The following is a 25,000-nucleotide window of genomic DNA, read 5'->3' as shown; positions in this document are numbered from 1 at the left end:
TCAGAGCTGAGGACCTCCAACATGGCCGCCAGAGGGGTGCGTTACATTAAGGACCATTAAGGTTTAGTCTTTTCTCATCTGGTCTACCTCTCATCCTCCTCCCTCCATCCTTCTCTCCATCACATCACCATAACTATAACTGACCAACAATGTGTTTTCATACTCATTCGGTGCAGTTCTCATACTTTCTAGCGTACCTGGACTTTATCAAATCCATCTACTTTCCCAGATGTCCGGACCGTAGGAGCCCCGTTTTCCAGTGACGACTGATGTTTTCCAAATGATGATTTCCTTGCGCTCTCTTCTCCACACTGAACCAGATCCGTCTGCTCCGCTGGCTCCCAGAAACCTCCCTCCTTAACTCTCATTTTATTTCTTCACAGTGTCGGTGATCTAGGAACTGAAATGCCTGTGAATGATGTTCAGCCTCCGCATCAATAAAAACCTGTTGGAACTGATCTGGACCAGACTGCAGCCTCCATCTGAACTCAGTGTGTCCCAGTCTCTCTCTCACATGTGAGGTGAGGTCAGCTGTCTACAGGAACACCAGAGGACGTGTGGCAGTTCAGGACAGATGTTTCCTTACAGGGATAATATATAGACAATATATGGAGTTTTTTCATTCTAAAATGCCACAGAATAATGATACCCTAAGTTCATGGCTCAATTTTAAAAATACAATTGATTATATAAACTAAAATGGTATTATTTTGTATGTGAAATACTTTAGCAAGCTTACAATTTCGATAATAATCCATAATGAGTTACATTAAGCAGTCATTATGTAAGAGTAGACATCTTTTAGATGGTTGATAATGACGGTAATTAGATGGTAATTTTGGCACTAAAATATTCATGTATGGCTGGAGAATAGATAGAAAACATGAAAACCTGATTTTAATCATTACAACAGACTCACACTCCAATTTAAAACATCCACCTCTTGAACTACTTTGAAATGAACTACTTTCAAACAAATTTAAAAAAATAAATGAATATTTCCCCTCTGCCTTGCCTTCAGCTTAACAAGCAGAGTTACAGTACAGGAGCATGAGCGGCATGTGAAGTCAGTAACAGACAGAACATGAAACACTGACATGTTGACCAGAGTTTCTCTATCAAAATCAGTCAAGGAGGTAAAGTGAGTTTTTCCTGTTTGTCCTCCATGTTGACATCGGGGAGGGACTGTGGATCGGCCCTGGCCCGTCAGACACAATATCTCAGATGCCACTGATCAGATTTTGACTAAACTTCGGGGAGCGATGCGTGTCACCGCTCCATTCTGACATTTCCAAAATGACACTGAGTGGCCTAAGGGGGGCGCTGCAACGTTTGTTTAATCGTCTGTACGTCTCTCGGACCGCAGATCGGATTTTCACTAAAGGGAGTGATGCGTCTCGCTGCTCCATTCAGGCAGTTTTTAAAAATTGCACTTGGCTGCATCATTCGCTGCGGACAACATGTTTACTGTTGCCTTGTTTTTCCTCCTCTGCTCCACTCTCATTGGTTCCTGCCGTCTCTGTCCTCACCAGAGGAAGACAGACTGACTTGTTCAGATTCAAACTGCAAAAATCGAACATGTCTGAAATAACCGTGAGGATTCAGCCGTTTCAGCAGGCCGGAGGTTTGAACCCAGGACAGTCTTCCTCCTCCCAGCTGTGACCTCTGACCCCTCACCTCCTCCAAACTACTGGTTACTTGTAATGTTCGGGCTGTAGGAACCGAAGCTGACCTCACTGTAAGCGGCTCAGGATGACAGCGCCAGGGAAACGACTGAAATGTAAATGCGAAACACAAAACTGACCCCAGAAAACAGACGGCGTGTCAGACGGTTTCACTGAGGAGAAACAGCTTCAGAAACAACAGCAGTCCCGTCACACGTTTCTCCACAGCCAACACACTGAGCCTCCAGCATCGAGTCATGAGCTGCTGTACAGAAGTCTGGAAACAGGGAGTCAGAGCCAAGTAGTAGTAATTGTAGGCACATCCCATATTCAGGTGCCGGGGTCGGGAAAAGTGGACAGAAGAGAAAACACAAGACCAACAACACATATCACAAATATATAAAAGAGTTTCAGCTGCAGCAGACCTTCAGCAGGTCTTCCTCTAACAGGGAAATAAAGGACTAAATACTGTTGGACTCGAGTCACATGACTTGGACTCGAGTCACAGTTTTAATTGCTTGAGCCTTGACTTGATGCATGAAGAGAAGACTTGAGACTGGACTTGACTTGGGTTCTGGTGACTTGGGACTTGACTCTGACTTGTACTTTGATGACTTGAAAAGGTTTCTAAAGTCTTGACTTGAGATCTTGTGTTTGTGTAAATGACTTAGATTGAAAGTGATGAGATTTGTTCCAGCGGACGACTGAATTTAAATTCTGTTTTCTGAATTTGTATGGAATGATTGAATTTATTGAAGTTGAAACTGATTATAGAAATCAAACTCATGATGCTCTTACCAAGTTTTTATCCTATTAAAACCATATTGCATTGAAAAGTCCTAGATATTTAGTTTTCTTTAAGATATTAAATTGATACTGGACTCTTGATTTGTTCTGACTTGACTTGCTGGTCTACATTTAGACTTGAGACTTGACATTAATGACATGGACTTGACTTGGACTTGACTTGGTAATCTACAGTTAGACTTGGGACTTGACTTGAGACTTGTGCCTCAAGACTTGAGACTGACTTGAGACTCGAGTGAAGCTGACCTGGTCACTCTCTGGTCCACTGGATGCCTGCAGTGTGAAGCAGGGTGGAGTTGTGTCTAAATCCCCAGGATCAATAAAGTTGCAGACGGAGGTGAGCAGCTGTACGACCCGTTTCACAACTCTGTCATGTTTTACTCCTCGTTATTCCCCGAGCCGCTGTAACGAGCCGCCGCTGGCAGACAACCGGCCTGACCTTTGACCTCTGAGGAGTCAGACAGGAAGCCTACCGCTGATGTGTGAACACACCCACAAGTCTGGATGATTATTAATAAAGCTGCTCAGCATCAACATGTCAAGAAACTGGATCAGACACAACGAAGACTAAACTCTCTGTTTCTGAGAATAAAGAAATGAACAGGGAGGAGAAGAGCAGAAACAAGAAGGGGGGAGAAGAAAGTAGATAAGAAGAAGAGAAGAGAGAAGGATGGAGAAGAAAGGAAAAGAAAGGAGAGATGTGAAGCATAAGAAACAAGAAGAGAAGACAGGAAAACAAGAGATAAGAAACGAGAAGAGACAGGAAAAGAGAAGAGGAAAGCAGAAAGGAGAGAAAGGAGGAATTAGAACAGAGAAGAGAAAACAAAAGCGACAAAAGAAAAGAAGAAACAGAAAAGGAGAGGAAGTGAGGGAAGAGGAAAGGCAAGAGAAGAGATGAAGGGAGGAAAATAGAAGAGGTGAATAGAAACAGGAAGAGGAGAGGAGACAAGAAGAACCAAGAAGAGGAATGAAGAGAAGAGAAACGAAGAGAAGAGACGGACCGGCCTGGTTCCAAACCTGAAACACCGCCAACCCCCAGACCAACCGGCCTGGTTCCAAACCTAAAACATCTAGATGGACCAGCCCAGTTCCAAACCTACCCCCAGCCCGGGCGGCCTGGTTCCAAACCTAAAACATCCCCACTTTCAATGGACCGGCCTGGTTCCAAACCTAAAACATCCCCCCCTCCTAGATGACACCGGCCCAGTTCCCAGACACCCCCTTTAGACAGACTGGCCTGGTTCCAAACCTAAAACAAGTCTACACCTAGGCCTGGTTCCAAACCTAAAATCCCAACCCTCTCACCCCCCACTCACATGGACCAACATGCAGACCAACATCCACAAACTGACTCTCCAGGACTCCCCAGGACTCCCCAGGACTCTCCAGGACTCCCCAGGACTCTCCAGGACTCCCCAGGACTCCCCAGGACTCTCCAGGACTCTCCAGGACTCTCCAGGACTCTCCAGGCTGGTGGGAACCTGCTGACCTGACCTGGGCCTGGTTCCAAACCTAAACAGGCCGTCAGTCTGATGGTGAAGGAGGCGGAGCAGGAAGCTCAGCAGGAGAAACTGACTGCTGACAGATCCACTGTCACAAACTAATACACTCACATTTCACATTCAGGGCTGTGCTCGCTCTATCACTCTCTCTCTCTCTCTCTCTCTCTGCCTCTCTCTCTCTCTCTCTCTCTCTCTCTGAAAACTCCTGTCTGCATTTACACTACAGCTAATTAATAAAACACATATTTACATACACACACACACACACACACAGACGCGTAATATTATACACACACATACATATACACACACTTTCTCACTCAGATAATCTTTCTTTTTGTGTTTGTCTTTCACACTTTGATACTTTCTTCCAAACACACACACATGAGAGAGAGAGAGAGAGAGAGAGAGAGAGAGAGAGAGGGAGAGAGAGAGAGAGGGAGAGAGAGAGAGAGAGAAAGAGAGGGGGAAGGGGGCGAGGGAGGAATGAAGTGGTGACATGAAAAAGGTGAAGACGACACCTCAGTCTCATCCTTCACCTCCTCCTCCTTCACTCCTCCTTACTCTCTCTCTCCCTCTCTCTTCCTTCCTTCCTTATCTCCCTTTCCTTCCCTCTCTCTCTATCCCCTCTCATCCCTCTTTTCCCGTCCTGTCCTCCCTTCCTCCCTTCCTTATTCTCTCTCTACTCTTTCCTTCCCTCTCTCCCATCCCTCATTTCCTTTCTCCTTCCTTCCTTCCATGTTCTTTCTGTTCTCTCCTGCTCTCTCATCCCTCTTTCTCTCTCTTCTTCCTTCCTTCCTTGTTCTCTTTCTGTTTTCTCCTGCTCTCTTCATGCCTCTTCACCCATCCTTCCTTCCTTCCTTCTCTTTCAGCTTTTTCTCTCTCCATCCCTCTTTCCATCTCTCCTTCCTTGCTTTCTTCCTCCCTTGTTCTCTCTCTATTCTTTCCCTTTATCTCTATCCTGTCTTTCCCTCTCTCCTTCCTTCCTTATTATCTCTCTTCCCTTCCCTCTCTCTCCATCCCTATCTCCTTCCTTCATTCCTTGCTTCCTTCTTTCCTTATACTCTGTCCTTCCCTCTCTCCATCCCCCTTTCTCCCTCTCTCCATCCCCCTATCTATTATTGCTCTCTCCCTTCCCTCCATCAATCATACCTTCTGTCTCTCTCTCTCTCTCTCCTTCCCTGTAATGAAGAGTCCCCCCCCCCCCCCCCCCCCCCCCCCCCCCCACACACACACACACACACACACACACACACTTCACAGATCTAGAACAGATAGACAGGACTTGACTTGATTTTTCCACATTTTCTTGACCTATCACTGATGCTGATGAGTTGAACTTCAAACTAGTGGCTGAAACAAACTTGATGACATGGACAAATGTGCTTACTCTCCCACATATCTCCTCTCATTATGTACTCTAAATCAGTGGTTCTCAACATGGGGTCCGGGGACCACCAGGGGTCCTTCAGTAGGTTCCAGGGGGTCCATAGCAAATTGAGGAAGTGTTAAACTTCACCATTAGGCTACTTAATTTACAAGAAGTTACAATTAGAGAATGTAGAAGAAAAGACTATTTTCGCCATAGTTTCAGTTATCTCTTTACCTACAGTACAGATAGTGAAGGAATTCTGGACAAAATCACATCTTAACAATAAAAAATATTCTCAGATTTGGGTCCGAGAGACAAAATCTCATCAAATTGAGGTCCGTGGCTCTAATGTGGACTAAATTAAGAGTCTTTGATATGAAAAAGGTTGAGAATCACTGCTCTAAATTACCTCATAACACAAAAACACCTTTAGATAATATAAAAAAAAACCAAAAGGAATGCCCACTCTATGTGTTCTAACTCTGTGATGGACGGCCACAGAAAGCTGCAGGTCACCGGGCTCTCCGGCACGACTCGGCAGGATGAACACCGAGCTGCCGGCCCGTCCAGCTGCAGACGCGACTGAAGAGACGAATCCCATCGCTCCGTCCAGAAAGAGAGACGTAGCTCTGGGAAGAGGAGTTCTCCGTCTTCTGAGGGTTTCCCCTTTCCTAACCTCCGTCAAACGCTGATGACGCGCCGCCGGGCCGGGATTCAGGAAGAGAGGGGAGGAAGGAGTGGAGCAGGAAGAGAGGAGGAGGAGGAGGTCGACCTGACCGCCCAGAGGGACGCCAGATAATCCTGACTGTCTGATAGAAGAAGAAGAACGAGGAGAAGAAGAGGAGGAGACAGACTCAGGGAGAAAGAAACATCAGCTGGGCTTCCGTCCACATAATGTTTGTGAATTATGAAACAGCAAAATTCAATTTCCCTAATACCGCAAAAACAAAAAGACACTACCTGTCCCTCAGTAGATATATTCCTCCTCCAACACTATGAAACTGTCCAGATATTCCAGCTCCACATCGTCCGATTTTCACCAAAAGTTCATAATTTCTTCCATGTCTCATCACCAACTGGTTTCACATTTTCCTGACTGGACCTGAATGTGACATGAGATCTGCCTGTTCACATTCTACACACTTTAATCATTTCATCTGATTATCTCGACACCAGCTGACCAATCAGCTCTCTGTCTGTTCAGTGTCCATCAGAGCTGCTCCTCCACCACTCCGTGTTGTTTGATTGGTCCAAAAATGGAGGGTTTGTGTCTTCTTCTGTCTGCTGATTGGCCACAAAGTCTGATGGTGTTACGTGAATCCGTTCGTACGTTATCTGCCTTTAGAAGCCACGCCCCCTTTCAATCAGTATGACAAGCTCATCAGTTCTTCCTCGCCTCATGACCAAACTTTCCACAAAGTTTCCTGCAAATCCATTCATAACTTTTGGAGAAAAGCCCCGTCCAACTCCACTGGCGGAGGTAAATACGCTACTTGAAGAGGGAAATACTTTTGTACATACAGAAATTATGCGATAAATATGCATTTGTTGAATAAATGACGTAGGCTTCACACTATTAGTTAAATTTAATTGTCCGAGAAATATCTGTGAGCTCCTAGGAACGTCTTCTCCACTGTCCCTCCCATTTATAAGGCGGCCATTGCAGGTGTTTGACCATTCCTACATTACAATACTCCCAAGTGCATTTCTTTATTTCTATCTTCATAGGAAAGCATGAAATACTGCGAACTTGTCCAATACTAATCAATTCTTGAAGGACGCGTTCCATTTTTCTCACAGTGTGTTTCCTGACAGTCAGGAAGTCTGTTCCTTCGCTTCACTCCACCTGATGGAAACACAACTACTTTGCATTTTTAATTTTTTGCGACATTTCAAAAGTTTGTGTAAAATGCACTCGACAGTTGGATGGAAACGCAGCTAAGTGACAGTTTCAAATCGCTGAAATAAAATATTGTTACAGGGTTATAGACGAGTTCAGAAATCTACTTTCTCCGTCTCTCAGTCTGTCTCTCCCTGATCTTTCTTATATCATTACTGGGATTTAAAAAAAAAAAACATCTCTCTTTCCAAAGCACACACAAATACACATGATCTTCTTCATAGACAGTTAAAAAGACGAATAAATCCATCGCTCCGTTCAGCAGATAATAAGAGCTATTAGTCACTGGAGACGGCAGCGGGCCGGAGCGGCGCTGCCTCTAATTGAGTTTCAAGAGTCTTCACGGATGGAAAGAAAGACGAATGCGTCGGTGCTATCATTCTTTCAGCAGATAGAGAGAGAGAGGCGGCGGCCACAGGAGGGAAGCCAGCCACTGGAAGCGCGGCGCGTCCGTCTGAGCTTCAGCACAAAAACACCGAGAGACAAACGAGAGGGGATTCCTTCCAAAACGCGCTCGTCATCCGCGTCCGGCGACACATCTGCAGCGCCGACGCACAGCTGGACCGAGGTCGCCGTGCGTGAACCCACAGATGAGGGGTGAAGAGTCAGGGTGAATGTCGAATTTCTCACTGTAACACACCTTTTATTTCCTTAGTATTAATTAGATACTGGTAGAACGCAGAAGTTGCAGACGCACACCCATAAAACACTTTAGGCGAGGTGCAAACTTTCGGAAAAACGCATTAAATGGAAAAAAAATGTCACAAATTTCATTAAAATATGGGATGATATGGCATGATAGAGTGTGCAACTTCTCACACCTTTTTTTCTTATTAATTAGATACTGCTCAATAAAGAGCTGACATGATTTCTAGAAACTGATTTTCTCAAGAGCTTCTCAACGTTACCTGATGTTCATCGCTCATTATTTCAGAAATACAGATGATTACAGTCTGTCACTATTTTGTCTTCAGTTTCAGTGAATTTGCCACAAAACGCCACGAACACATGCTCCTTTAAAGTTTCATCAGGCAGTTGGATCAAAATGCTCTTTGTTGATTCAATAATGAATAATTTATTGGCCACTGTGTAATACACCACTTTGAAGCTCTGAATGCAATGATCAATAATCTTTGAGAACAATAAAACCTCTCTCTGTCACAAAGTGCCTGTTTTTCCATGTCAGGTCAGATTTTATTTCCTAAGCAGCAGTCATTTTGTTGGGTAGGCATCTGTGATTTTTATTCCAATTGATGGATAACTCATTTAGGAATAGACTGATCCGTCACATCCGTCACTTCGTACGTCGGGTCCAGTTAATCTGTAGATCATTTCTAACAAACAGGACACAAAAACAGATCAAAACAGAGACGGATCGAGTCCATCGGCGACTCCAGAGCCAGGCAGAGAGCTTTAACGTGTTCTCTCATCACTTTTCATCTCCGTCTGACGCTCTTTGTCAGTTCCATTACAATAAAATATCAGAAAAAAATCAGTCGGCCAAACGACACCCGCACTAAAGTTATGAGGCGCTCTCCCTGCTGCCTCAGCTTTCCCTCTGATAACAGATTGATAAATCGCTTGACAGACAAAGACGATTTATCCGGCGGAGATATGCGTCTCGGAACAGAAGAGGCTGCATTGTTGCGTTCTTGCAAACCACCAAAAAAACAAAAACCATCCAAAGGGAGCAAGAGGCTTTGCTGCCGTGGTTTTTTACTCCAAACCACCCAAACTGGCGCTCTGCTGCTGACAGCCTGCTGACGGCTAAGTGGCTGTTTGGACGTGAGTTTGGTGAACCGAGGAAACCGAACAAAGACGAGGCTCGAACTCCACGAACCGTGAGACGCCTCCGATCTGTCCACACTCCTTCAGTCTCTCCTCTTCATACCTCCCACCTCCCAACCATCCCTCCATCCCTCCACCTATCCATACATCCATCTCTGTACATATAATCCTCTAGTATAGCTGGCCGGCTTGGCTATCTACAGGATACTGGAGAAGAAAGGGTTGGGTCTCCCTGAACTAGAGGCAGGAACCAAGACAATCCAGTCAGAAACGACCATTTCTTTTAGCCGAGGACTTCAGTTACCTGCTTTCCTTTAAAAAGTACCTCATACCGTCATTTAGTTTCATTTTGCCCTGTCAATCATTTAGTCAATCAAGGACTTAAGTTCCCTCCTATCCTTTAAAAAGTACCATCATTTAGTTTCATTTTGTCCCATCAATCATTTAGTCAATCAAGGACTTAAGTTCCCTCCTATCCTTTACATTATATTACGTCATTACGACGCTTTTGTCCAAAGTGATTTACAATAAGTCCTTTAAAAAGTAGCGTCATTTACTTTTATTTTGTGCTGTCAATCAAGGATTTAAATGATGGTACCTTGTATCCTTTAAAAAGTACCATCATTTGTTTGATTTTATGTGCTATCAATCATTTTGTAACCTGAAGTTCTCTAAAATCTGGAGGATCCAGTCTGAAAAAGTGTCATCATGTCAACCGAGGGTTTAAGTTACCTGCTTTCCTTTAGAAGTACTTTAATCCTATCAATCAGACTATACGTCACTTTTTTTCTTATATATTTCATTCTGGAATGAACCTCTGTACTCCGTCCTCTCCACACCTCCACAGCCATCCAGTTAGAAATATATTTCCCCGGAGCGAGGTGTAGCTGTCAGGTTCAGGTCCTCCTGACCTGGAGGAAGCTGCCGTCTGTCAACACGTCTTCACTTCCAACATGCTGTCTGTCCATTTGTGGAAAAAAAAAAACCATCACCTGAAGTCCATCCTTCAGTATCTCTAAAATCTAGAGGATCTTCTGCTCTGTGAAAGTGTAATTTCTGTCATCCAAGGCATTCAGTTGTCTCCTTTAAAGAGTACCATGCTTGAAATTTGGAATTCATTGCAGTAAAACAGCAGCAGTATAACATTAGATTAACTGAGGCCTCTTCTTTTTCCCTTTTGTGATTTATTTTTTCAATTGTCGTCTTTCAATTTTTTTCATGAGTTTGTTTGTTGATTGTTGTTTGAGGATTGACTGTTATGTACTGTTTTTAATGTTTAATGGACTCTTGGAAGATTAGACTTAGGGCTAAAAGAGATCCAAATAAAGAAAGTTCATCATTCAGAATATTTAAAATCTAGAGGATCCAGTCTGTAAAAGTGCCTCATTCAGTCAACCAAGGATTTAAACTGTCTTCTATCCTTTAAAAGGTTCTATAATGCTATCAGTCCTTAAGAGCATGTGTCAGAGGTGTGACCAAGTTGCTCAAGTCCCAAGTCAGTCTCAAGTCTTGAGGCACAAGTCTCAAGTCAAGTCCCAAGAATAAATGTAGATTACCAAGTCAGGTTCAAGTCATTAATGTCAAGTCTCAAGTCTAAATGTAGAACAGCAAGTCAAGTCAGAACAAATCAAGAGTCCAGTATCAATTTAATATCTTAAAGAAAACTAAATATCTAGGACTTTTCAATGCAATATGGTTTTAATAGGATAAAAACTTGGTAAGAGCATCATGAGTTTGATTTCTATAATCAGTTTCAACTTCAATAAATTCAATCATTCCATACAAATTCAGAAAACAGAATTTAAATTCAGTCGTCCGCTGGAACAAATCTCATCACTTTCAATCTAAGTCATTTACACAAACACAAGATCTCAAGTCAAGACTTTAGAAACCTTTTCAAGTCATCAAAGTACAAGTCAGAGTCAAGTCCCAAGTCACCAGAACCCAAGTCAAGTCAAGTCTCAAGTCTTCTCTTCATGCATCAAGTCAAGTCTCAAGCAACTAAAACTGTGACTCGAGTCCAAGTCATGTGACTCAAGTCCCCACCTCTGGTATGTGTCTTTTTTCTTTTTATATTTTAGAATTTCTGGACCTCCTCCTTTCCATACTTCCCATCCATCTATCCAGTCTAGAAATATTCCCTAGAACTACATACAGCAGTCAGGCTGGCTTGGCTATAAGAAGCAGCTGGATCCCTCAGGATTTGGTCTTCATTAACTTGGAAGAAGCTTGTCCAGTATCTCTCCACACTCCTTCAGTCTCTCCTCTCTCTGTCTCCCACCCACTCATCCGTCCGTCCGTCCGTCCACCCAGGACAGACGGATTATTCCCCAGAATGTGTCTGGAGGTTAGCTTGACTCTTCAGGACTCGATAAGCCGCCTCACCGAACCCCGACCTTTCCATAGCCCTGATCCATCGCTCCATCTGTCCCACAGAGACAGAAATACCTTCACGCGTGATAAATATTGACAAATTCTGACGTTAAAGCGCTGTCTTTTGTCATTTTATCGCCTCGCTGTGTCTATCTGGCTGCCTGGAGGCTGGCCCGGCTGTCTGGGGGAAACTGAACAAGAGAAGGCTGGGTCTTCATGACCTTAGAGGAATCTTTCTGTCCGTCCACACAGCTTCAGCCCCTGCTCTCCAAACCTCCCATCCACCCATCCATCCATCCGTCTATCCAGCCGGTACAGAAGGATTATTCCCCAGAATGAGACTGGAGGCCGACTTGGCTCCGGGAGACACGGTTACGACCTGGGAGTGGGAGCATGCTAGCAGAATGACGTCTTCTGCAGCATCATTTTTATGGCATTTCTAATTTATTTGACAGTAGCAAAATAATAATAATAAATTTGATTTCCCAGATAGCAGCTGAGTGCTGGCCCAGTGTTGGCCCGCACACCGGCCCACACACCGCTGTGGAATGACAGCGATGAACCCGTCCGAACCTGGCTGCCTGACAGCCACAACTCAACCTGGGAGAAACCACTTGGATCACATTTGGCCCAGAATCAAAACGCCGTGACAAACCTTAAAAGTGGCCGGCTAAACTTGGGACACTTTTGGCCCTGAATCAAAATGTTGCACAAACCATATCCTGATACATACAACCCTCTCACAACCATATACGTACATATATGTAAACATACATAACACACACAACATATCCACAAGTCCGAAGATAATCTCATCACCCAAATCTTTAAAACCCCTCAGAACAGGTTCATGTTGTGTCCCAACCCCATATTTACATCTCATACTCACAATCCATCGTCTTGTCATCAAGCATGTTCATGGCATTCTTGTTTTTGTTTCTGTCTTGTATGTGTTTGTTTCATTTCATCTTTGACTTTCTTGTCTGTACCGTTATCTGTTGCACAAACCTTAAATGTGTCCGGTTACACTTGGTTGCCATTTGCAATAACTGACCCTTAAGTGCCTGAACTCAGCCATATTTGCCCCAGAATCGTCTGCTGTCTGTTCTGTAGAGCACATTTCAAAACCAAGATACAACCAAGTGCTTTAAAGATAAAATAAAAGGCAATTTTCAACAGTGAAAATGGAAAGTATGAATTAAAAACTCTGAGGTTCTTGTAGCTCAATGGCGGGGGCAAGGCACTAAGATTGCCAAGGTTGGGGGTTCAATTCCCTGTTAAAGTCAATAAGTACAGCAAGGTAGTACCACTGCTAGGGTTAGGGGTTCAATTCCCTTTGTAGTTTAATGTGTAGAGCAAGGCACTAACATTGTCAATCAGTACACCAACGCACTAAGATTGCCAAAGTTAGGGGTTCAATTCTCTGTTTCACTCAATACGTACAGCAAGGCACTAACACTACCAGGGTTAGGGGTTAAATTCCCTGTTAATCTCAATATGTAGAGCATGGCACTAAGATTGGCAGGATTGGGGGGGTTTCAGCATGCGGTGCGCCTGATTTATCTTATCTCTCATGTTAGGTATCCACTTCAGAGGCTGTTTAGGTTTCAGCTGAGATAAATCAAGCGCACCTCCAGCAGTCAGAATATTAAAGCCATATTTAGCTGGATATTTTCTCCAGGTCCTGGCGGCTGCCCAGAGGACATGACAGATACATGGACAGACCGCTTAGAGTCGTAAAAACAAGGTCGAGGTACAGGCGAACCCCGGGAGAGAGAGAGAGAGAGAGAGAGAGAGAGAGAGAGAGGAAGGGTGAAACAGAGAAAAAGTGAACAACAAGAAGGGGGGCAGAGAGAGAAAATCCCCCCAAAAAAGTGTGAATGACAATGTGCGAACTAGAGAAATGGTAAAATATATGAGAGCAAGTAAGACATATGAGAAAGAGACAGATGTAGAGACAGAGAGAGAGAGAGAGACAGGTAGAGAGAGAGACAGAGATAGAGAGCACATGGAGAGAGAAGTAGAAAAAAGATGATAAAAGGTGTAAGAAAGAGTTAGAGAAAGACAGACAAAAAGCAGCAGGAGCAGGAAGCAAGAGAGAGTGAGACACAAAGAAACAGTGAGACAGGTGGAGAGAATGAGACAGCAAGAGAGAGAGAGAGAAAGTTAAGAGGAAGAGAGAGAAGGAGGCAGGATAGAGAGAGAGATAAAAAGAGAGATAGAGGGAGAGACAGAAAACAAACAGCAAGACAACGAGACAGAGAAAGAGTGAGAGAGAGAAACGGGATAGAGAGACAGAAACAGCGAGATAGAGAAAGAAATACAGCGAGACAGAAGAGAGAGAGAGAGAGAGAAACTGTGAGACAGGACAGAGAGTGAGACAGGCAGAAACAGCAAGACAGAAGAGAGAGAGAGAGAGAGAGAGAGAGACAGAGAGATGACAAAACAGAAAGAGACAACAGAGACATTAACAGCAAGACAGAAGAAACAGAGAGAGGAAAAACACAGAGACAGACAGACAGAAACAGCCAACCAGGATACAGAGAGAGAGAGAGACAGACAGTCAGAGAGAGAGAGCGAGACAGAGAGAGAGACAGACAGTCAGAGAGAGAGAGACAGAGAGAGAGACAGACAGTCAGAGAGAGAGAGAGACAGAGAGAGAGACAGACAGTCAGAGACAGAGAGAGACAGTCAGAGACAGAGAGAGACAGACAGTCAGAGAGAGAGAGACAGTCAGAGAGAGAGAGACAGTCAGAGACAGAGAGAGACAGACAGTCAGAGAGAGAGAGACAGTCAGAGAGAGAGAGACAGTCAGAGAGAGAGAGAGAGAGAAAGAGAGAGACAGTCAGAGAGAGAGAGAGAGAGAGAGACAGACAGTCAGAGAGAGAGAGAGAGAGAGAGAGAGAGACAGTCAGAGAGAGAGAGAGACAGAGAGAGAGACAGACAGTCAGAGAGAGAGAGACAGAGAGAGAGACAGTCAGAGACAGAGAGAGACAGACAGTCAGAGAGAGAGAGACAGTCAGAGAGAGAGAGAGAGAGAGAGAAAGAGAGAGAGAGACAGAGAGAGAGAGAGACAGTCAGAGAGAGAGAGAGAGAGACAGACAGTCAGAGAGAGAGAGACAGAGAGAGAGAGAGACAGTCAGAGAGAGAGAGAGAGAGACAGACAGTCAGAGAGAGAGAGAGAGAGAGAGAGACAGTCAGAGAGAGAGAGAGAGACAGAGAGAGAGACAGACAGTCAGAGAGAGACAGACAGTCAGAGAGAGAGAGACAGTCAGAGAGAGAGAGAGAGAGAAAGAGAGAGAGAGACAGTCAGAGAGAGAGAGACAGAGAGAGAGAGAGAGACAGTCAGAGAGAGAGAGACAGAGAGAGAGAGAGAGAGAGAGAGAATAGTGAACAGAGAGAAAGCAGTGCTGGTGTTTTTCCAGACTGAGGAACTGTCTGAGCAGCAGCTGACCTCCAGCCTGCTCTGCAGCTGTTAGCATCAGCAGGATCACCGCTGCTTAGCTAGCAGCTAGGTGGCTAGCAGCTAGGTGGCTAGCAGCTAGGTGGCTAACAGCTAGGTGGCTAGCACGACTTCCCATACACACCAGAGGAAACACTCTTCCATCAACTGAACAAAGCAACAGATCGTGCTGAAAATCATCTCCTGCACCACAGTTACTTCAGCAATTACAGACGAACACGGTTTGTAACATTTGAGGGAAAAGGCTTCGGTACAAGTTTGTGTACTTATATGTGCAGTTACAGAACTACATTTCCCATGAAGCCTCTCTTCACCATGACAAGTGTACCAAAATTATTGCGGCTATTTTCTGTTGGGTGTCAGTATTCACTAGGCCAAAACTGTCACTAGCTATAAAATGTTCATGGTGCATTAGCTAGTAGGTTTACTAGCTAGCTAGCTAGCTAAGTGAAGTCTTGCTTTATTCAGTGACTGTTAGCAAGATGTTAGCTTTGCGCTACATATTTGGAACATTCCAAACCAGGAAGGCGTGCTTGTTCAAATCGAAGGGATGCTGGGTAATGTAGTGTGGTAAACAAATACATTTAATCGTACATTTTATCGATTGCATTCCACCAAACTTACGCCGAGGAATAAATATCACTCCGGCCTGCAACAGATTTCAGAATGGAAACTGTACGGTTCGTAGTTAACTATCATCAGCTTTCAATTAAAATGTTATTAAAATGTTATTGTAGAGACATTAGTATAATTACGGTAAACATCTTCCATAGTTTCTCCACCTGGTGGATCTGGAGGGAAATCTGCTGGATCGCTTTACGGCACAAAACAGGAAGAGGTTCTGTTCTTCCAGAGCAAACGGATTGTTCTGTTTCCTTTACTTTACTACTTTATTTTTTTTTATATTTCTCATTAAAAGTGCTATAAACATACAGTTTCAGAATACTATTATCTATCTATCTATCTATCTATCTATAATTTTTTACAGCACTTCCATCTCCATATTCCACCCAGTGTAATAAGGAGTTTGTTTCCTTATCTTAGAAAAAAAAGATAATATAAAGACTGCGAGGTTCAACCCTGTGAGCTTGTGGAAACGGGACGGTCTCTGTCCCGTCCTGCCTGCACTCAGACTGGCTCAGAGTCAGGAAACTTGACACATAAAGGAGCATGGAAAACACCAAAATGAAAGGTTTAAAGAGGAAAGCAGACATATGTAAAATCAAACACATTAATTCAACTCTCTTCAGTATAATTCTCTATGATTTACTGTATATGAAACACAATATTTTATGTGGTTGCGTCTGTTTACTGCCCATGAATCAATGCTAATGAATGCATGCCGAGGGAAACACTGAGACAACAATTATTTCAAAGCTTTTTAAGTGCAACCAACAGGGTAAACTGTGTATGAAACATAATATTTTGTGTTTTGTCTGTATTTCAGCATAAAGAGTGGAATATTTTTGTGTTTGCTGCAGCCACAGTGAGGGTGGTATTTACTGCCAAACAGTGATGCAAGCTATTATGGGAAAAAAAAACAGAGCGGCATCTGCTTTTTCCAGATGAGATGCCGTTGAGCAAGGCATCGAACCCCCCGGCCTCCCCCTGTGTTGTGAGTGAGGAGCGGGGTGGAGCTGGAAAATGTTCTCTGGGCACATGGAGGTTAAGAGAAAAGCCATCATGCGGTTTATGGAAGAGGATCTGATGTCTGGTCCGCACGCCAGCGCAGAACGCAGACCCGGCCCGAGGTTTGGGTTTCAGGACCGGGAGAGGAACGTCGCTTCGCCCGGCCAAAGCGCCCGAGGTGTTTAAAAAACCGATACGAGCGTCTGTTTAAAAAGAAATCTGGGCCGAGCGTTTGCATGACTTATCTTCAGCGGAACCAACATGACCCGTCGTGTTCGTGGTTCACAGGCTGCCTGAGGCTGAAGTCACTCATTTACTCACGTTACTGTAACTGAGTACATTATTTGTGTACTTGTGTATTTTTCTTGAGTATTTTATAAAGTCAGTAATTTGACTTTTACTTAAGTACATTTAGTGTAAGTAGTAGCAGTAGTAGTTTAGTAGAATTTACAGTAAAGAATACCTGCACAGCTTTTATACAGTGGATATAACAATGGATGCTTACTGTCTGCACAGCTTTCTTCACAGTTGTGAACATTAAAACAAACATAAATACTTGTAAACATGTCATCAAAAATCGGACCAAGTTTCATCAAAATCAGACCAAGTTTTAAAATCAAATGAAATTTCATCAAAAATCGAACCACGTTTCAACAAACTCGGTGAAACTTTCATCAAAATTGGACAACGTTTCAAAATTGGACCAAATTTCATAAAAATGGGATTTAGAAACTACCCACAATTCTGCAGATAATTCAACAACCACAAGTAGCATGTAAATGATTTAAAGGAATTGTCATGTAAACATCAATAGAGTAAAGCCTTACTCTGATTATTGGCCATAATCACATTATTACATGTGATGTGATTATATGTGTGTATTATACTGTATATGTGAATGTAAACGTAGTCAGTGTGATTTAGTTTCATTAACAACAGTTCTGCCTGGTAAAAACAAAATGAAGGAGAAGTGAACACACCTGGATGAAGGGATGTGTGTGTGTGTGTGTGTGTGTGTGTGGTATGCTGTGGAAACCGTACACACACACACACAGCAGTCAGCCACTACAAAGCAAGGGTTGAGGGTCGATGTGGGAGAAACCACAGTGTGTGTGTGTGTGTGTGTGTGTGTGTGTACTGTATGCAGACTGGAGAATGTCTCCAACGTAGAAAACTTAGTTGAAAACAAGTTGTTAGAGCAGGCTTATAGAGGCAGATGGGCTGGTCTGACACACACACACACACACACACACACACACACACACATTGAGTCATAGCATTTATATGACAGCGCAGTGCCAGGTGGTGATGAAAGCTGTTGTCCTCAAAACACACACACACACACACACATTAAAATAATTTCTTCAAGGCCACATCAATGCAGGAACATTCAGGGACAAAATGAACAGTGGAGACGTAATCTGAGGTGAAGAGCATCACGTTTGTTCTCGTATGTCAAGTCAGTGTCTCTCCACATCAAGACTACATTTCCCATCAGCCCTGTTGCTGCCTTAATTATATTAATATCTCTGTGGTTTATTGATGGTGAAATGAAACAGATCGGTTAATAAGCCTTTGTAACTCAAACTGCATCTGATTCATTTTAAATGTAGAACCACAGTGGAAATAACGTTTCTGACTTTACTGATATTAACATGATTGCTCAGTGTTTCCTGTTGATATCAGTAAAGTGATATCAGTCCTTTTTTCCTCCACATATTTTACAGTGTCAGAACAGCGATGACTGTGCAGTATTGAACACTTTAATCGATCTTATTTATATTCATTATTGCATTTGAAGGATGTTTATTTATGGAGTTTAAGTTTATTTTTGCTCAGTTTTCCGATAGTGTTGGACCAGGACTGACTGAACAGTATTTAACATCTATCTTATTTATTTCCACTTGCTAGATAGAAACATAAGAGAGGCTGTCGTGCGAGTTAACACTTTGTTGTAAAACACACACACACACACACACACACACACACACACACACACACACACACACACACACGTCAGACAGATGAAGTGTTGGTTGACCACAAGAGACCGGTGATGAAAACAAATGGGGCTCGCTGAGAGAGGGGGGCGGGGCTGAGGCCAGGAGGCTACAGGATCTGATTGGCTGTGGGACGAGGCGACCGACCGATACCGACATCTGATTGGACGAAGGCAGATTCGGCATAACTGGCTGGTGAGCAAGTCCGCTAATCAAGGTGTTTGTTTTTATTTGAAAGAGAGGAAGAGAGAGAGAGAGAGAGAGAGGAAGGAAGAGAGAAATAATGATAGAGAGAAAGAGAGAGAAAGATAAAGAGGCATAAGAGAGGGGGTGGGAGAGAGTGATGAAGAGAAAGAGAGAGAGTAGAAAAAGAGCGAAGGGAGGACAGGACAGATAGAGACAAGAGATAAAGATAGAAACAAAGAGAGAGAGAGACAGAAAAAGACAGAGAGAAGTAGAAAGCGACGGAGACAGAGAAAGAGAGAGAGAGAGAGAGGTGAGGATAGAAAAAGAGAGTGAGAAGGAAAGGAGATAGAGATAAGAGAGAAAAAAGAGACAGAAAGACAGAAAGAGTCAGAAAGAGAGAAGTAGAGAGCGATAGAGAGAAAGATAAAGAGATAGAGAGAGAAAGAGTGAGAGAGAGAGAGAGCGACCGGAAAAAGAAACAGGTAATGAAATATACAGAGATAGAGAAAAAGAGAGAAATACAGTAGAAAGACAGAGAGAGAGAGAGAGAGAGGGAGAGGGAGAGAGGGAGAGAGAGAGAGAGAGAGAGGGAGAGAGAGAGAGACTTGCCATGTGATTCGTGCGTGTTTTGTTTACTTCAGCCTGCACACTCTCACACACACACACACACACTCATACACACACTGTCCATATGTCCTGTTGCTTTGTTCTCAATGCTAACACACACACACACACACACACACACACACACACACACACACACACACACACACAGGCAGTAATCAGGCCATGCGGCCGGCCCTCAGCAGTGTTATTGTAACATGGAGAGTTGTGTAATCTTCCACAGTGACTAATGTGTTTTTATTCCGTATGGAGGGACAGGTTGATGATCACCAATTACACTCCAAACCAGCGAAACAGCTTCATAACACGCAGTAAACCCAACACACATTTACACTGACAAATGGCAACGGTGCTATAAGCCACAGTTCATCTAAGGTTCCCACAGACTGTGTTTTAGCCAGGGGACAGACTGTGTGCTGTCTACAGACTGTGTTTTAGCTAGAGGACAGTCTGTGTGCTGTCTACAGACTGTGTTTTAGCCAGGGGACAGACTGTGTGTAGTCTACAGACTGTGTTTTAGCTAGAGGACAGTCTGTGTGCTGTCTACAGACTGTGTTTTAGCCAGGGGACAGACTGTGTGTAGTCTACAGACTGTGTTTTAGCCAGGGGACAGACTGTGTGTAGTCTACAGACTGTGTTTTAGCCAGGGGACAGACTGTGTGCTGTCTACAGACTGTGTTTTAGCCAGGGGACAGACTGTGTGCTGTCTACAGACTGTGTTTTAGCTAGAGGACAGTCTGTGTGTAGTCTACAGACTGTGTTTTAGCTAGAGGACAGTCTGTGTGTAGCCTACAGACTGTGTGTAGTCAGAGGACAGTGTGTGTGTAGTCAGAGGACAGTGTGTGTGTAGTCAGAGGACAGTGTGTGTGTGTGTGTGTGTGTGTGCAGTCTACAGACAGTGTTTTAGCCAGGGGACAGACTGTGTGTAGTCAGATGACAGTGTGTGTGTGTGTGTGTAGTCTACAGACTGTGTGTAGTCAGATGACAGTGTGTGTGTGTGTGTGTGTAGTCTACAGACTGTGTTTTATCTAGAGGACAGACTGTGTGTAGTCAGAGGACAGTATGTGTGTGTAGTCTACAGACTGTGTTTAGCCAGGGGACAGTGTGTTTTAGCCATAGGACAGTCCGTGTTCAGTCTCTGTGTGTGTGTGTGTGTGTGTGTGTGTGTGTGTGTGTGTGTGGGCACAGCCGCTGGCTGACTGACCTGCGGGTCCGAGAAGACTTCCTGGATGCTGTTGATTGGTCCGACAGGAACACCTGACCCCTCGAACCTCCTCAGCCAATCAGCTGTCTTCTCCTCCAGGAACCTGAGCGAACAGAGAGAGAGAAGAAGAGAGAGAGAGACAGGAAGGAGAGAGAAGAGAAGAGAAGAGAAGAGAAGAGAAGAGAAGAGAAGAGAAGAGAAGAGAAGAGAAGAGAAGAAGTAAAACCAATATCAATGTACTGTTATCAGTTTAGCTATACCATTGTTTTCACATATCTTAGTTTTGCACTCATAATGCATATTTCCCTTATTATAACTATTAGTCAGATGTCCTGGAGGTTAGGGAGCCGGTCCTGTAACTGAAAGGTCACAGGTTCAATCCCTGCAACCGGCAACCTGGCTGCTGTCACTGTGTCACAGTGAACCTGACATAGTTGCTGAAACAGGAAGCTGAAGTTGACGGCGTTCCCATCATCCCTCTGGTTCCTTCCCCCCGTCAGTGTGTGGAGGTTCATTCATATCAGCAATCTAAAAGCACATGGCTTTGATTTTGAAATGTCCACACATCTCAAAAATCCATCCAGTATTATTTACATGAACGACAAAATTAGTTACCGAACTACACTACCCAGCATGCTTTTAGCTAGCTGGAACGTTCCATCTCCTGCAGAGGGAACAAGCTCCGGTAGCTAGCTAGCTAGCTGCAGCGTCACAGCTCAGATCCTCATGAGGCTGAATGAGACTTTACTGAATCCAGACTGAATCTGAACCGGTGAAAACCTGCTGAGACGGTCTGCTGCTGCCGGAGGTGAGGCGAGTTCATTTCAGGCAGAGGTGGGGACTCGAGTCACATGACTTGGACTCAAGTCAGACTCGAGTCCCAGTTTTAATAGCTTCAGACTGGACTTGCTGCATGAAGAGAAGACTTGAGACTGGACTTGACTTGGGTTCTGGTGACTTGGGACTTGACTCTGACTTGTACTTTGATGACTTGAAAAGGTTTCTAAAGTCTTGACTTGAGATCTTGTGTTTGTGTAAATGACTTAGATTGAAAGTGATGAGATTTGTTCCAGCGGACGACTGAATTTAAATTCTGTTTTCTGAATTTGTATGGAATGATTGAATTTATTGAAGTTGAAACTGATTATAGAAATCAAACTCATGATGCTCTTACCAAGTTTTTATCCTATTAAAACCATATTGCATTGAAAAGTCCTAGATATTTAGTTTTCTTTAAGATATTAAATTGATACTGGACTCTTGATTTGTTCTAACTTGACTTGCTGTTCTACATTTAGACTTGAGACTTGACATTAATGACATGGACTTGACTTGGACTTGACTTGGTATTCTACATTTAGACTTGAGACTTGAGTTGAGTCTTGTGCCTCAAGACTTGAGACTGACTTGGGACTCGAACAAAGTTGACTTGGTCACACCTCTGCTTTCAGACACTGACTGTAAATGTATGTTTTGTTGTAAGCAGTAATGACAGTAATAAATATTTGCTAAAAAGTATTAGTAATAATTCACTTTCTGTCTTTCTGCAATGCTCACAAAGTTCACACACACACACACACACACACACACACACACACACACACACACACACGGAGGCCGGTTTCTGAAGGCATGCAGACTGAGAGACGTCGGGTCAGAGGTGCCTCCTCATCTCCATTTTGTTCAGACAGAGAAACTATTCACACACACACACACACACACACACTGTTGCCAAGTAGAAACTGCTGTGTACATATCTATATAGGTGTGTATCTTAGTGTGTGTGTGTGTATTAACATTGCTGATTCCTTCCTTGCGTGACAAACCTCCATTCCACCTGTTGGTTTGGAGGGAAGGAGGGAGGAGGAGGAGGAGGAGGGGGAGGAGGGGGAGGAGGGGGGGAGGAGGAGGAGGAGGAGGAGGAGGAGGGGGAGGAGGGGGAGGAGGGGGGGAGGAGGAGGAGGAGGAGGAAGGGGGGGAGGAGGAGGAGGAGGAGGAGGAGGAGGAAGGGGGGGAGGAGGAGGAGGAGGAGGAGGAGGGGGAGGAGGAGGAGGAGCAGGAGGAGGAGGAGGAGGAGGGATGAAAGAGACAGAGTGAGTCTCTGTGGGGAAGCAGCAGCAGCCTCAGGTGACAAACACATCAGCTCTCATTTAGAAAAGGTTCAAACACACTAAATATTTGTCTGAGAGCAGCAGCCAACATGGAGACTGCTGCTGAGAGGAAGCTGAGCGGTCTCACTGACACAGAATCAACCTGCAGAAGTACAGCAGCGTTTAGAATAAACATCTGTTACAATGACCTAATAAGTTTGATAAAAATTGATAAAAAGGGCTTTCTGGCGGCCATGTTGGAGGTCCTCAGCTCTGTGAACAGCTGACTGTGTTTCTGTCGTCTCAACAGAATTGAACAGACGGTTAATTTCTGTCTGTTTCTGACTGAACTGATCATTTCATCACTGATCCATCTGATTGATTTAGTGTTTAGATAATGTCAGCTTGTTAGCTAGCTAACCATAGCATCTGGTCAGCTAACATCACCGTCTTGTTGTTAACACATCTGATTAGCACACTAGCTAACGTAGCTAGTAGCGGCTAGCGTTAGCGTGTTCACATTAACATCAGTGTGTTTGCCGGCTAGTTAGCTAGCTAACAGTTTGTTCAGGTTAACTGAGCTGACTCTTCTCAAGCTACAACTCAGAGTGTTTTGGAGTAGAGACTAGGGCTAAAGACAAGACAGTTTACTGTGTCACAGTAACCAAATCCACCTTATCACACTATTCACTTTTACTGAGAACGTTACTGAATGGATCTACAGCCACACCACAACAAGCTGACTCAGCTGCTCTCTGCTTCTAGCTGCTTGGTAGATTTACACTTTACTAACAGACACCTGACGACAGACGGTCTGTTAACCAGCGGTCGACCTGCTGACCCAACATCAATAAATATGCAGAGAAATCTGCTTCAGGTCCAGAGGTGTTCCTCTTCTATAACTCCTTAACCTTCATATTAATGCCAGCTGTCCCTCCTTCCCTCCTTCCTTTCTTTCTTTTCTCTCTCCCTCCCTCCATCCATTCATCCGTCCTTTCTTCTCTCTCTCCTTCCTTCCTTCCTTCTCCACCACATATTAATGCCAGGTGGAGTTGATTCCCCCCAAAACTGAATGGAAATGCAGTTCTGTAGTCGTGACCTTCATACTTCTCTTCGCTCCTCTCCTCCCTTCCTCTCTATCCTCCTCCTTCCTTCCCTCTCTCCTCCCTCCTTCCCCAACTTTGTTTGTCTCTCCTCCATCCTACACTCCCTTCCTCTCTATCTCTCTCTCTTCATCCCTCTTTCCCTCCCTCCCCCTCTCTCTCTCCTTCCTATCCTCCCTTCCCAACTTCTTCCTTCGCTTCCTCTGTCCTCTCTTTCCTACCTCCTTCCATAATTTCCTCTCGCACGTCCTGTCTCTCTTCCTCTCTCTCTCTTCCTCCCTACTTCTTTCCCTCCCTCCCTCCCTCTTTCTCTCCTCCCTCCTAGACTCCTTTCCTCTCTCCCTCTCTCTCTCTTCCTTCCATCTCTCCTCCCTCCTCTCTCTCGTTCCCTCAGTTCCTCTCTCACCTTCCTCTCTCTCTCCTCCAGTAGTGTAACATTAGGTAACTTCCCTCTGACCCGGTGTGTGTGTGTGTGTGTGTGTGTGTGTGTGTGTGTGTGTGTGTGTACCTCTGGGACAGTGTGTGCAGCAGTTGTTTGCGGTTCTGGACTCTCAGCTTGTTAGTTTTGTATTTGGGTTCTTCTGTCAGCTGCTTCAGATCCAAAACCTGCAAACAACAAAACAACAAAACAACAAAACAATAAAACAACTTTCAATATTCCAGAAAATCCTCTCACACTGTTTTCTAAAGCCTGATCTCATATCAAATTCCTAGTTGTAGTTACAGAAAGTGATGTGAGGTTCATGAGCCGTGGTTTCTGGAGCCGCCATGCAAAAGGAAAAACATAGATAGTTATATTTTTCCATTAGGCAGATTCTCGACGTGTCGTGATGCATATTTTTTGGATAAATTCAAATTCTCTTTTGGATTTTGTTAATTAGCTCCCATTGCAGCTCATCAGGTTAGATCTATAAAATGTAGAGACTATATACCAGGTTATAGAGTTGTGTCATGATAAAACATATTATCCATTTTGTCTTTTATGCAGCAATTGATCAGTCTGGTAAAACCATCCTGATCACGTGACCTCACATTCTGTTTCGCTCCACGGATCAGTCTGGACTTCTAGCCGCCCACATCGATTTCCTGAAATTACAATGTAACCGGGCCAATCAGGGACTGCGTCGTAGTTGATGACGTAACCGGGCCAATCAGGGACTGCGTCGTAGTTGATGACGTAACCGGGCCAATCAGGGACTGCGTCGTAGTTGATGACGTAACCGGGCCAATCAGGGACTGCGTCGTAGTTGATGACGTAACCGGGCCAATCAGGGACTGCGTCGTAGTTGATGACG

At 44.2% G+C, this 25,000-nt stretch overlaps 1 protein-coding gene across 1 annotated transcript in view; it reads right to left on the bottom strand.

Moving 5' to 3' along the window:
• The window catches only part of sugct (succinyl-CoA:glutarate-CoA transferase), a 115,849-nt gene that overhangs the window by 51,318 nt on the left and 39,531 nt on the right, over window positions 1-25,000 (bottom strand). The window contains exons 11-12 of the mRNA XM_078291365.1: window positions 24,214-24,311; window positions 20,513-20,615 (exon numbers count right to left, since the gene is read on the bottom strand). Of these exons, the coding sequence (XP_078147491.1) occupies window positions 20,513-20,615; window positions 24,214-24,311 (201 nt within the window). The remainder of the gene's footprint in view (window positions 1-20,512; window positions 20,616-24,213; window positions 24,312-25,000) is intronic.

The sequence above is a fragment of the Centroberyx gerrardi genome, chromosome 22 (assembly GCF_048128805.1).
Source record: "Centroberyx gerrardi isolate f3 chromosome 22, fCenGer3.hap1.cur.20231027, whole genome shotgun sequence".
In the NCBI taxonomy this organism is placed as follows: Eukaryota; Metazoa; Chordata; class Actinopteri; order Beryciformes; family Berycidae; genus Centroberyx; species Centroberyx gerrardi.
Note: the sequence above shows the minus strand (reverse complement) of the source record. Positions and strands in the feature narration are given on the sequence as shown.